The following is a 12,815-nucleotide window of genomic DNA, read 5'->3' on the forward strand; positions in this document are numbered from 1 at the left end:
TTCATCTCTGCCCCCTCCATTTCCATCACTGCCTCCCCTAGAGCGCCGACCTGCCTGGACTGACCGCCGCCGGCGTGGGCCCCAGGATCGGACAAGTAGTGGGGATGACACCTGCAGCTTCTCTGGATTCCGCCCAGCCACGCTAACTGTCACCAACTTCTTTAAGCAGGTGCCATGGCCGTGGGGCTGGGGGAGGGTTTCCCAGGGATAAGCCCCGTTACCCCGCTGTGGGCGCACGGGCCCCAGGGACCCAGTTTACGTGGGCATGTCCCGTGCAGGAGGCCGAGCGGCTCAGTGATGAGGACCTCTTCAAGTTCCTGGCTGACATGCGGCGCCCGTCTTCTGTCCTGCGGCGCCTGCGGCCCGTGACTGGTGCGTGGTGCACCCCGTAAATAAGAGCTGGCACTTCCATGCAGTCACTCAGCAAACCCACACTGAGCACCTGCTCTGCCAGGCCCCGGGGACCCACAGGGGACCGGATGCACAAATCCCTGACGTCAGGGGCTGGATCTTTAATGGGCATCATAGACAAGAAACATAATAAGACAGACAGACAAACATAATAAGTGGGGGACATGGTGGCAGTGGGGACGTGGGTCCTGAGGGTAGAGCTGATCAAATGTGGAGGCAAGGTACAGCAATCGAGGGTGACTTCTGGCCTTAGCACCTGAAGGACAGCCACTAGAGGGCATCATGGAAAAGTCAGAGCCCCAGCCCTGAAGCCCAGAGAGGGTGGGGCTGGGGCTGGGAGGCTCCTGGGCAGGTGCAAACGCTCTCCTCTCTCCCCAGCCCAGCTCAAGATCGACATTTCCCCGGCCCCTGAGAACCCACACTTCTGCCTCTCCCCGGAGCTGCTTCATGTCAAGCCCTACCCAGACCCCAGGGGCCGGCCCACCAAGGAGATCCTGGAGTTCCCTGCCCGTGAAGTCTATGCCCCCCACACGAGCTACAGGTACAGCCCCCAGGGCCCAGCTGGGCACTTGAATGGGGGGGTATTCATGCATCATGCAGAGCAAGGTACCGTTTCTCCCAGACACACACAGACACCCGGAGTGAGATACCACTACTCCGCTTTAATGGAGGGCTGTGTACGCATGAAGGGTCCCATGTCCTGCCTCCACCCCTCCACACACACATGTCCTCTGTCTGTGTCCCCGCCTGCTTCCGTCTCTCCTCCGTGGCCAGAAGCAGGCCCCGGCACCCTGGCCGACCCCAGGGGGCAGGCAGCTCCTCTTTGTGCAGGGGCCACGTGGGGCATGGCAGCGCCCCTCCGTGTAGACTGGTCCTCAGTTCCACCCAGGCAGGCTCAGGCCGGGAGCGCCGCTGTATGGAGTCTGGAAGGGAGATGAGGCTCAGCCAAGGCAAAGGGGCCCCCATCCAGGTGCCCTGTACACCTCCCATCCAGCAGCCCCGCCCAACCAGCCCCCTCCAGCCTCACCTCTCCTGGATCTGTCGTAGCTGATGCTGCTGTGCGGCCATCTCCCGCCTCTGTCGCTGCACGTGGCCTGTGAGCGCCCACACGATGTGGCTCTGCTTGTCAGCGTGGGCCTGTGGGGTCAGGACAGAAACCTCAGCTGGGGCCCACTCACCTCCCATCCCCCAACCCTACATCTGTATGACCTAACAAGCCACTGCTACTCTGTGGCCTCAACTTCCCTATCTGTTAAATGGGGATGACAGAAGACTTGCTTCATGGGGGGGTTATAAGCATGATACGGATTTTTTTTTTTTTAAGATTTTATTTATTTATTTGACAGAGAGAGACACAGTGAGAGGGAACACAAGCAGGGGGAGTGGGAGAGGGAGAAGCAGGCTCCCCGCAGAGCAGGGAGCCCGATGCGGGGCTCGATCCCAGGACCCTGGGATCATGACCTGAGCTGAAGGCAGTCGCTTAACCAGCTGAGCCACCCAGGCGCCCAAGCATGATACGGATTATTAAGAGGCATGGCTGGGTAGTTCCTGGGCACTCAAGAAACACGACCAGTTACTCTGATAGTATACATTTTGTTGAGTAACTTTCATAGCCCCTGCCCCATGCTGAGTATTTTATCTGTGTTGAGTCCCTGTCTCTGCTCTGAGATGTGAATTGTTGCCCTTATTTGCAAATGGGGAAACTGAGGCATGGGAAGGGACAGGGGTTTTGCCCAGGGTCACATAGGTTAGAGGCCATGGCACTGGGAGGCTGATCTGGAGATGTCCCTGGGACTCAAGGCTCAGAAGCGAGTTCTTCGTGGGAAATCAGACTCTCCACTCCACCAGGGCCAGGAGGCTCTTACCTTTAAGGCCTCAAATTCTTGCTGGGCATGGCCCAGCCAAACGCCCCTCAGCTGGACTTCCAGCCGCTGCATGCTCTCCCGCAGCACCTGTTGTCCCTGGGCCACCTCCCCTAGCGCCTGAGCTGTGGCCTCTGCTTGCAGCTTCAGAGCATCCTCCTCCATCTGAGCAATAAATAGTGGATGTTAGTAGGACGACCAACTTGTCTTTGTTTGCCTGGGACTTGCCACATTTAACACTGAAAGTCCTATATTCCAGGGATGCCACCCCCCCTCAATCCTGGGCAAACCCAGTTGGTTACCCTAGACAACTCCACCGCAAACTCCTACCCACCCCACGATGCCCCAACTGCAGTGCCCACCTGCATCTCCAACAGGCTTGTGCGTAGCTCCTGGGCTGCATCCCGGCCCCGGCTGACCTCCTGCCCCAGAAGGCCCAGCACACGGCCGTAGAGGCCCAGGCTGTGCCGAGCCTTTGTCAGCCGTGCCTCTGTGGCCCTGTACACACCGTTGAGGGCCTGACCCAGCTGCAGGGCCCCGTGGAAGAGGAGGGTCAGCTCCTCATGTTGTGCCGGCTCCAGGCCCCCGACGGGCGCTGCAGAGGCGGGCCGGGCCACTGTGGCCAGAGCACACAGTAGGCACAGTGCGAGCTTGGGCATGGCTGAGGCTCTGAAGGGTGCGGCCACAGTGCCACTGCCACCAGCTTTTATGCCCCAGCACCCCGCTAACCCCAGGTCAATCGTTAACCGGCCAGCTGGACGCCCCGGGTTGTGCAAGGGCCTGGCGGTGGCGCGACAGTTGCATCAGGCGAATGTCCGGTGAGGCCACGCTGAGATCACGCCGGCTGGGGCTTGGGGCCAGCTGTGGACTGGGGGGCACTGGTTGAGGACAGGCCCAGGCCCCAACGGGGAAACCTGAAGCTCGGAGCCTCAGTTTCCCCGCCCGTGGAAGGGAAGACAACAGTAACAGACATGGTAGCCATAGCAGTGAGGATAGTGAGCGTCTTCGCTCGGATGGTTTGGGGGAGGGGGGGCAGGGGGCAGAGATTCTCCCAAGGCCGCACAGCCTGACTGCAGGCCCCGTGTGTGCCCCGGATCAGGGCTAGCTGCCATTTCTGCTCCTTGGATGACTGGGGGCAGGTGCCTCTATTCTCCCCCCCCCAACACACACACATACACTGTAAAATGGGAGGAGCGTTCATCCCCCCTCTTCGGCTGCTTGGAGAAGTAAATGAGTTGTTTCTCATGCTGAGCGCTAAGAACAGAGCTGGGCCTGCAGTAGGTTCCATGTTAACGTTTGGTACAATCCTTGTCGCTCCCCTTGTTTTCTTATTACTGGTATTGTTATGAAGGCTAAGCTGGGAGGCTCGATGCCCCTGTTATACAGATAGGGAAACTGAGGCCCAGAAGGAGGTTGGGGCTTGCACAGAGTTAGCCGTGAGAGGGAGAGGCAGAACTCTGACTTTAGCCCAGCCCCACTTCTGATTCTGGCCTCAGTTTCTCCACCCGAGACACAGGCCTCCTAACTCTAGTGGCTTCTCCTGGGGGAAGGGCAGTCAGGCCCCTGAGCGGGGGTAAGGGGCGGGTCAGCCCAAGCGGGGGCTCGGGCCTGACTGCTGGCTGCCCGGGCCACCTTCTTGGAACCCCAGCCCTGAGCACCCATCTGACCCTGCTCGACAGCCCCCATGCCTCAGTGCCCCCAGAGTCCCTCTGTGTCCCCACCCTCAGATGTACCTTTCCCCCATCTATGCTCTGAGGGTGCCCACCTGTCCCCCACTCTCTGCCAGTGACATCTCTCGCCCGGTGCTCATAATTGCCCCATATGCCGCCTCAGCTGTGTGGCCATCGACGCCCCCCCGCCCCCCCCCCCCGTGTCCCAGGCCAGGCTTGTGCCGGAAGCCCAGCCCCGCCTGTCCCTCTGATGCCCCCCTGCCCCCGCAGGAACCTGCTGTACGTGTACCCACACTGCCTTAACTTCAGTAGCCGCCAGGGCTCCGTGCGCAACCTGACCGTGCGAGTGCAGTACATGGCGGGGGAGGACCCCAGCCAGGCCCTGCCGGTCAGTGGCTGTGCCGGGGGCGGGGGCGGGGGTCCCGGCTGGGACGTCCCGGGGGGCCCCTCACGCTCACCCTCCCCCAGGTCATCTTTGGCAAGTCCAGCTGCAGTGAGTTCACCCGAGAGGCCTTCACCCCCGTGGTCTACCACAACAAGTATGCGGGGTGGCGGGACGGGACCGGCGGTGGGGACACGGTGGGGCAGCAGGAGGGGAGGGGGCTGCCGCTAGGAGAGCCGGCAGCGGATCCTGAGGCAGAGAGCAGACCGTGGGGCCAGGCAGCACTGGGGTCTGACTTGCAAGAGGGGATGGGGAGGGCCAGGGGGGTCCCCGCCCCCAGCAGAGCCCCATGCCAGGTCCCCAGAGTTCTACGAGGAGTTCAAGCTGCGTCTTCCGGCCTGTGTGACCGAGAACCACCACCTGCTGTTCACCTTCTACCACGTCAGCTGCCAGCCCCGGCCAGGCACAGCGCTGGAGACTCCCGTGGGCTTCACTGTGAGACCCCCACCAGCCCTCACCCCCACCCCCCAGCCCCGCTGACCCCCTGTTTGGCCCCAGACCTGACCCCCAGCCTCTCCCCAGTGGATCCCACTGCTGCAGCATGGCTGCCTGAGGACCGGCCCCTTCTGCCTCCCTGTGTCTGTGGACCAGCTCCCACCCAGCTACTCCGTGCTCACACCAGACGTATGTGCCCTGGCGCCCTGCCTCCCTTCCCAAGGCCTTGTCCCCCGACAACACTGCCCAGGCTCCCACCACGTGGTCCCCGATCTGTGCCGTGTCTTCCTTCCCATCAGTACCCCTGGGAGCCTTGTTGCCCTCTGTTCGGGCGTCCGGGGCCCCTGGCTGCTCCATCCCCCCCATTATACTTTTGTGTGTCCGACTGTCCCCACATGTCCCTGGCCTCATTACCACCTCCTGCCCCTGCACTCACCATTCCCCACTGTCTTTCTGCTCCAGTCCCCCATTTGTAGCCCTGCCTGCCTCCCTGACCACGATCCCCCCAGTAGTTCTTCTAGGCCCCATCACCCCCATTAATGCTGTCACCCTCCCACTTACCCTTGAGCTGTCATTAATGCCCTGGGGGCCTCAGGTTCTCCCATTATGCTCTTTCCCAATTCATTCCCCTCAGTAATGTGCACCCCAGGCCTCCACTGTCTGTTTCTCTGTTTGTACCCCAGGCTTCCAGCCTGCCCAGGGGACCCCCATAGTACTCCCTCCCGTCTGTGTCCCCCCCGTTGGCGCCCGGCTGCTCCTGCCGGTGGGGCTGGGTTACACCCACAGTATTGCAGTGGCTGGGGCCGGTGGCGCTATGGGCCCGGGAGGGCGGGCCGGTGCCCACCTGGCGTGTCCCTCCTGCAGGTGGCGCTGCCGGGCATGCGCTGGGTGGACGGCCACAAGGGCGTGTTCAGCGTGGAGCTCACTGCCGTGTCCTCTGTGCACCCGCAGGTAGGGGGTGGGGGGATCCCAGGAGTCCGGCCCTGGGGTTGAGCAACAGTGCCGCTGACCGGGGAGGCCTGGCCTCGGGCCATGGACGTGACTTTGGTCAGCGAGGCCCGGCTCCCAGGGAAGCTGCTGAGTCAGGCGGGGGCGGCCATGCCAGTGGCCATCCCAGCTGGGGCTTTGGCCCTTTGCGTGGTCTCTCCTCCCCGCGTGTGTCCCTCACCGCTTCTGTGGTCACTCCCCCGCCCCCTCTCCTCCCTCCAGCTCCTAGCTCATCCCTTTCCTCATTTATAGTCAGTTCATTGATCCCCGGCCTTGGTTTTCTGCCCACTGAGCACCACCCCCAACCCTCCAGGGCCTTCCCAGCCAATGGAACCCTGGCCACCCCCCGCCCTGCTCACCCCGGCTCCCCCCACCCCCAGGACCCTCACCTGGACAAGTTCTTCACTCTGGTGCATGTCCTGGAGGAGGGGGCCTTCCCGTTCCGCCTCAAGGACACCGTGCTGAGTGAGAGCACTGTGGAGCAGGAGATGCGGGCCAGCCTAGCAGCCCTGCGCCTCGCCAGCCCCGAGCCCCTTGTTGCCTTCTCCCATCACGTGCTGGACAAGCTCGTCCGTCTGGTCGTGCGGCCTCCAATCATTGGCGGCCAGATCGGTGAGCGGGCACAGCCTCAGACCCCAGTTTCCCTATCTGGAAGAGGGCCGGCCCCTCAGTCCCCTGGTCCTGGGTGACCTCCTCAGCCCGCTTATCTTTCTGGCCTCGGTTTTCCTTTCTGAAAAATGGCTCCCAACCACCTGTGACCCTTTGATTGGCCCCACAACCCCTTGGAAAGGTGGGAGATAGGAGTTCCCTGGGGAGGTAGAAGGCCCTGGGCTTTAGCACTTGACCTCTGCTCTGCCCGGCAGTGAACTTAGGCCGTGGGGCCTTTGAGGCAATGGCCCATGTGGTCAGCCTTGTCCACCGGAGTCTAGAGGCTGCCCAGGATGCCCGTGGTCACTGCCCACTGCTGGCTGCCTACGTCCACTACGCCTTCCGACTGCCTGGCACCGAGCCCAGCCTCCCAAGTGGTAAGTGTTAGTGGGAGGCCCCTGGGGGACAGGACATATCTGGGAGGAGAGCATCCCAGTCAGAGGGAACAGCATGTGCAAAGGCCAGGAGGCCGTCCAGACCTTGGCTGGTTTGGGCAACTTGCAAGAGAGAGAGTTTTTTGTTCACTCCTCCCCTCCCCAGGCTGGCAGTCTTTGTTGCTTGACTGGTGGGTCATTCAGCCAGTCAACAAGCACCTGCAGTTAAGTTGAAGCAGAGACGCAGCTGGGCTGCCCAAGCTCGAATCCCAGCTCTGCTTCCTACACATGCTGTGACCCTGGGCAAGTGACTTCACCTCTCTGGGTCTGTTTTCCATTTGTAAAACAAGGATAATAACGGTCATCCCTTCATGGGGGCGCTGGTAATAGTAAATGAGGTCTAATCCGTACAACACGCTTGATATGGTGAACGCTCAATGCAGTTGGATCCTTTTCAATTTGCTAAGTAATTAATACTAACCTCTAGCCCCTCTGGGCACTGACCACGTGCCAGGCACTGTTCTTGGGCTTTGTCCGTCTCCCCCAAATCACTATGAGGTGGCAGCCACTAGCGTGCCCATTTTATAGGCGAGAATCCTGAGGCTCAGAGACAGAAAGTGACTTTACCCAGGCCAGCCGGCCGGGAAGGGGCAGGGGGCCGACCGTCTTGCCGCCATCCTCAGGGACCCCTCCAGTGGCAGTGCAGCCTGCCACACTGGCCCGTGGCCCTGGCCGCCCCACCAGCCTCTACCTGGCCCGCTCTAAGAGCATCAGCAGCAGCAACCCCGACCTGGCTGTGGCCCCGGGCTCTGTGGACGACGAGGTCTCCCGCATCCTGGCCAGCAAGGTAGGGCATGGGTGGGCGCTGGGGTCTCTAGCCTCAGCGGCCACGGCTGCCAGGCGGACAGGTGAAGGATTAGGGTTGACAGAAGACGGGAAGCTCCAAGCAGCAGCACGGACAGAAGCTTGACTCTGGGCAGCGGGGCTGGTCTGCGGCTTTCACAGCTTGGGAGCTGCGACTCAGACTTTGCCCTGGGCTCCGCACTCCAAGGCCGACCCAAGGATGGGTGGCTGGAGGTCGGCCTGGTTGAAAAAGCAGTGTGTACATAGCGGACCAGGTGCGTATGGGCGCATATACGCCACAGGTGCATATACTCACAGACCCCACGCATGTGTGTGCACGGGGCACATATATAAGTGCACTCCATGCACGGCCGCCCACAGGGAGCGTATGCGCGTGGGCCCCAAGCACGTATGTGCACGTGCATTTGCCAGGGTTGCGTGTGGGTGCCCGGGGTGCGCGTATGGCCCCGGGCAGTGCTCACGCTTGGTGTTCCGTGCCGTTCTCCCCGCCTTCTGCCCACGGATTCTACCGCGTCCCCGTGTGTCTCCAGGGTATCGACCGCTCACACTCCTGGGTGAATTCTGCTTATGCTCCAGGAGGCAGCAAGGCTGTGCTGCGACGGGCACCCCCTTATTGCGGGGCCGACCCCAGACAGGTGCCCTCCCTACCTGCCCCTGCACGCGTGTGACCCCATCTTGGCATGAGCTCCTCCCACCTTCCTGGCTGTGGCCCACTAACCTAGGGGGGCTGCCTGAAGGAGGCAGCACACCCCTCCTGCCTTTGTTCAGGGGCTATGGAGTCAGTGTTTTAGGCATCACGGTCATCTTAACCAGCCTTTTGCTGCCTTACAGACTCCAGCCTCAGGCAGAGACGGGAGGGAGAGGGTGGTATGCAAATAGCATGCAAAGGATATGCAAATCCAGCCACTATAACCTCCCTGCCTCGCATGGCCTGTTTCTCTCTAATCCACTCGGTTCAGGAGCCTCGCAACTGTCCCCTTGACATAGCAATCCGAATGATGCCAAAGGGCCGAGACTGACCCTCTGGGCTCTCCCTCCCCTCCTGTTTCAGGCAGACAGACCTCTGTGGGCAGCTCCCTTTACTCTGCCCCTTCCCAGGGATCTGGTGTGGGGAGAGGCTTTGCCTTCAGACAGACCTGGGTCCCAGTTCTCGAGTTCTCGCTCTGCTGCGGGCTCGCCCTGTGCCCGAGGCTCTGAATTTTCAGATGTGGTCAAGATTCAAAGTAAAGTGTTTATTAGCACAGTGGTCCCGAACCTGGGAACGCGTTAGGGCATCACAGGCAGGATTTTATTGGGATAGATCTCAGTCCAGCCCGGCCTCTGAGCTGCCAGGTCTGGGAGATAGGCACCGATCATGCAAACACACGAGTATATGAGTGCAGGGTGTGAAAATGCCTGAAAAGAAATGAATAGGAATGAGGCCACCAGCCTCCTCTGGGTGGTCTGGGTGGGGGGGGGCCTCTCCAGGGAGATGACATTTCTCTTGGGACCTGAAGGGTGAGACAGAGCCAGCCAGGGAAGGGTGGCTGCTCCAGATGGATGGAAAGGCACATGCAAAGGTTGGGACCGAGCTCAGAGCCCCCGAGGCACTGAAAGGAGGCCACTGGGGTGGTTTCCCCACACACTTGGCCCCAGACCTTGTTCCAGCTCCGTGCCCACCACCCAGGCAGCCTGCACTGAAGGCACGTCAGGGGACTATTAGCAGCAAGGGATCTTTTGGACAGTCTTCTCCTGAGATTGCTGGAAATCTGGGTTCATGGGCCCTGCTGGCCCCCCAGCATCTTTAAGAGGGCCTCCCCCAATGCCCTCATTCTCTGAGGTGTCAGCTGGGCCTCGAAGAGCACCTAGGAGGGGATGAGGTGGTAAGAGGGTGGGCATTGCAGGCAGGAGGGGACCCTGAGGCCGGCCTTTGCTGTGGGTGGCCCATCTGGTGTGTGCTGAGGAGCCAGGGCCCTGCTGGGGTTGTGGGAACTGGGGGTCCCTCGAGTGCTGTGGCCCGGGCAGGTTCCAGGGGTCAGAGCAACTCCATCTTCAGGCCTCCTCTGCTTGCCAGTGGCCTCACCTCCCGACCAGCAAAGGAGGAGGGGAGAAGTGGAGCATGGGCCCCCATCCCCATTTCACAGATGGGGAGCACTGAGGCAAGCAAGCCTGGAACAGGGCCAGGCCTGGAACCTGGGGCTCTTGGCTGCTCCTGCTGCATCTCATCGGCACCTCCTCTCACCTCTGTCCTCTTTCCCTCTTCTTTCTCTACCCTCGCTTGGACCCCATGTCTATACTCCGCTCCCCTGTCTACGCTCCTTCCTCCACCTCATTGCCCTTCTCTTCCATCCACCCCGGCCTCATGGACTCTCTCCGGCTCTCTGACTTCACCCTCCCTCTTCACCGTGTCCACCCGCACCCCCATCCCTCTGCCATCTTTGTCCGGCCCCGTCCACCCTCGCCAACGGGCTCCTGTCCCCATTCTCACCTCTTCTGTTCCCCCTGCTGGGCACCCCCTTCTCTCTTTGTTATGCTTCTCATCCCCTCCATCACCCCCCCCACCTTTATCCTTATTATCTCTGCCAAAATCATCCATGCCCTCCTGGCCTGTCCACATGGACATGTCTGTGCCCTATCCATGCCAACCATCTCCTCCCCGTCCATACCGCCGGCACCCTCACTAACCCACCTCGCCATCCCATCCTCTTCACCCCATCCCATCATAGGCCATCAACCGCAGCTCTAGCCGAACTTCTTCCTACCTTGAGGGCTCCTCCTTGGCCCCACCAGCCACCCAGCCGAGACCCACTGTGCAGAAGGTAGTGGGAGGCAGGGGGTGGGTGACTCCGTGTTGGCCCTGGAGCTCCTGTCTCCCCCGAAGCCCAGCAGGGTCTGGAGGGCCCAGGGAAAGGGCGTGCTGACTCCTTCCGCTCCCTCTCCTGCACGGTCTCCAGCTGCACTAACCCCAAGCCATCCTGCTGCATCCAAGCCCCGTTATGCCCTCCAGAGGAGGGCACGGGGCGGGCTCCTCGGCTCTCTGTGACCCTTGCCCCCGCCCCCAGCTGCTGCACGAGGAGCTGGCTCTGCAGTGGGTGGTCAGCAGCAGTGCTGTGCGAGAGGCTGTCCTGCAGCACGCCTGGTTCTTCTTCCAGCTCATGGTGAGACACCCTCCTCCCCTCCTGAGAGCAAGAGACGCCCCGGGGAGGTCCTCTCCTCGGGAGAGAAGCCCCTGAGATTGCACCTGAGACCCCTGAGAAATGACCCCAAGAGACCCTCCATGTCGAGAGATAAGAAACACTGAAGGGGTTCTCTCCCTGGAGAGAGGCCCCCTGAAACTTACCTGAGACCCCCTCCACAGAGAGATGACCCCCCTACCTTCCCTAGGAGATTGTAGAGACCACTGAGAGTCCCCCTAACCAGCATGGAGACCCCTCCCTCTCAAGAGATATCCCCAGAGAGAGAGGGAATCCCTGTGATCAGACTCGAGACCTCTGCGCCAGCCTCTTCAAGTGGTGCCTTGAACCACCACTGCTAGATACAAACCTCCCCCAATCTGGTGGGCCATCAAACCCCACCCAGGGCTCCCTCAAATCCCACTTCTTGAGCCCTGCTTTCTGTCCTACCCACATACTTAGCCCCAGGAGACCTAGTCCAGCCCTTCCCAGGCTCTCTCAGCCTCCCCACCCCTGCACCCTGCCTAGAACCCACTCAGGCTCCTCTCACTGCCGGCTCAAGCCCTGTGTTAAGAGTCAGGGCTCGGGCGCCTGGGTGGCTCAGTTGGTTAAGCGACTGCCTTCGGCTCAGGTCATGATCCTCGAGTCCCGCATCGGGCTCCCTGCTCAGCAGGGGGTCTGCTTCCCCCTCTGCCCTCTTCCCTCTCGTGCTCTCTGTCTCTCATTCTCTCTCTCTCTCAAATAAATAAATAAGATCTTTAAAAAAAAAAAAAAAAAGAGTCAGGACTCAATCCCCACCCAGGACCCCTTATGCCCACCTCTAGCCCCCGTGCCTTGCTACTAAAACACCGCTCACAGCCCCTCAGGCCCTGCCCCCTTCTGGTGGGCCCCCCTGTTCAGTTCCTCAAGCCCCGCTCCACTCTCACCCCACCCCCAGGTGAAAAGCATGGCGCTGCACCTGCTTCTGGGCCAACGGTTGGATACGCCCCGCAAGCTCCGCTTCCCTGGGCGTTTCCTGGACGACATCGCGGCCCTCGTGGGCTCTGTGGGCCTGGAAGTCATCACCCGGCTATACAAGGTGTGCGGGAACAGGCCTCGATGGGAGGGTCTGAGAGAGGACATAGAGCCAGCCAGGCAGGGGCACCATGAACCCGCTTGCCAGATCAGTCGGTTCACTCAGCATCTATTTCTTGAGCACTGACTGTGTGCACAGTGGCTGTGCCGGATGGTAGACACAGCAGTGAACAAAAGAGGCCCAAATCCATGTTTTCATGGAGCTGACTTTTTGAGGAGACTTGAAGGTGCGGGGGGAGAGCACTCTATGCCATGGCTGGGGGAAGGGCCTTCCAGGCAGTGGGAGCAGCAAGTGCAAAGGCCCTGAGGTAGGACCATGCCTGGGTTGTTAGAGGAGCAGTTAGGAGGTAAGTGTGGCTGGAGTGGAGTGAGCAAAAGTGGGAATGGGAGTTGATGAGGATGGGGAGGTGGACAGAGCAGATCCATTAGCGCTTAGCACAGTGCCGAATACAGTAAGTGCTCAATAAATGGACATTGATGTTCTGAGGCCTTGATCATTGATTGTCCAGGTCCTGGATCACTAATTCCAGCGTTCCCAGGAGCTAGGCAGGCAGTAATAATAATGAGAGTAGTAATAATATTGAGCATTTATTGAGTATTTACTGTGTGTCTTAAATGTGGTTGATGGATCATATCATTAAATTCTCCCAACCACCCCCATGAAGTTGTCTCCATTTTACTGGTGGGGAAACTGAGGCAGAGAATGACCAGGTAACAACGTGATACCACACAACTGAGAAGGGGCAGAATGGGGATTTGAACCCAAGCTACCAGCTCCAGAGCCCACAGCCTCACACACACCTGGGAAGAGTGGGGCTTAGGGTGGACTCGGGGGCATGTACCCATTGGCTGTGGCCAGAATGCCTGATTTTTCAGGAGAAATGGGAGTTTGGGAT

At 60.5% G+C, this 12,815-nt stretch overlaps 2 protein-coding genes across 7 annotated transcripts in view; one reads left to right on the forward strand and one right to left on the reverse strand.

Moving 5' to 3' along the window:
• Positions 1-12,815, forward strand: part of DOCK6 (dedicator of cytokinesis 6) — a 42,379-nt gene that overhangs the window by 14,358 nt on the left and 15,206 nt on the right. For 3 of the 6 annotated variants that reach the window (XM_021705108.2, XM_021705109.2, XM_021705113.2), the window contains exons 12-26: positions 42-169; positions 279-372; positions 790-952; positions 4,214-4,331; positions 4,412-4,482; positions 4,682-4,820; positions 4,908-5,009; positions 5,685-5,771; positions 6,188-6,419; positions 6,671-6,832; positions 7,513-7,676; positions 8,224-8,328; positions 10,399-10,491; positions 10,735-10,830; positions 11,783-11,923. In XM_021705108.2, the coding sequence (XP_021560783.1) occupies positions 42-169; positions 279-372; positions 790-952; positions 4,214-4,331; positions 4,412-4,482; positions 4,682-4,820; positions 4,908-5,009; positions 5,685-5,771; positions 6,188-6,419; positions 6,671-6,832; positions 7,513-7,676; positions 8,224-8,328; positions 10,399-10,491; positions 10,735-10,830; positions 11,783-11,923 (1,895 nt within the window). The remainder of the gene's footprint in view (positions 1-41; positions 170-278; positions 373-789; positions 953-4,213; positions 4,332-4,411; positions 4,483-4,681; positions 4,821-4,907; positions 5,010-5,684; positions 5,772-6,187; positions 6,420-6,670; positions 6,833-7,512; positions 7,677-8,223; positions 8,329-10,398; positions 10,492-10,734; positions 10,831-11,782; positions 11,924-12,815) is intronic. The other 3 variants (XM_021705111.2, XM_021705112.2, XM_044913687.1) reach the window with 3 other exon arrangements.
• Positions 1,061-2,963, reverse strand: ANGPTL8 (angiopoietin like 8). The gene is made up of 4 exons (XM_021705131.2): positions 2,636-2,963; positions 2,277-2,438; positions 1,439-1,548; positions 1,061-1,334 (listed from the first exon to the last, which is right to left on the reverse strand). Exons 1-4 carry the CDS (start codon positions 2,930-2,932, stop codon positions 1,307-1,309), a joined length of 597 nt encoding a protein of 198 aa, XP_021560806.1. The 5' UTR covers positions 2,933-2,963; the 3' UTR covers positions 1,061-1,306.

The sequence above is a fragment of the Neomonachus schauinslandi genome, chromosome 1 (assembly GCF_002201575.2).
Source record: "Neomonachus schauinslandi chromosome 1, ASM220157v2, whole genome shotgun sequence".
Lineage (NCBI taxonomy): Eukaryota > Metazoa > Chordata > Mammalia > Carnivora > Phocidae > Neomonachus > Neomonachus schauinslandi.

Bases quoted from the DNA above. Each gene is read 5' to 3' on its own strand.
- ANGPTL8 (XM_021705131.2), bottom strand. From the start codon at position 2,932: ATGCCCAAGCTCGCACTGTGCCTACTGTGTGCTCTGGCCACAGTGGCC. The intron at 1,549-2,276 runs GTAAGAGCCTCC...CTGACCCCACAG, and splicing joins AAGAATTTGAGGCCTTAAAG to GCCCACGCTGACAAGCAGAG. The intron at 1,335-1,438 runs GTGAGGCTGGAG...TCTCCCTTCCAG, and splicing joins CTACGACAGATCCAGGAGAG to ACTCCATACAGCGGCGCTCC.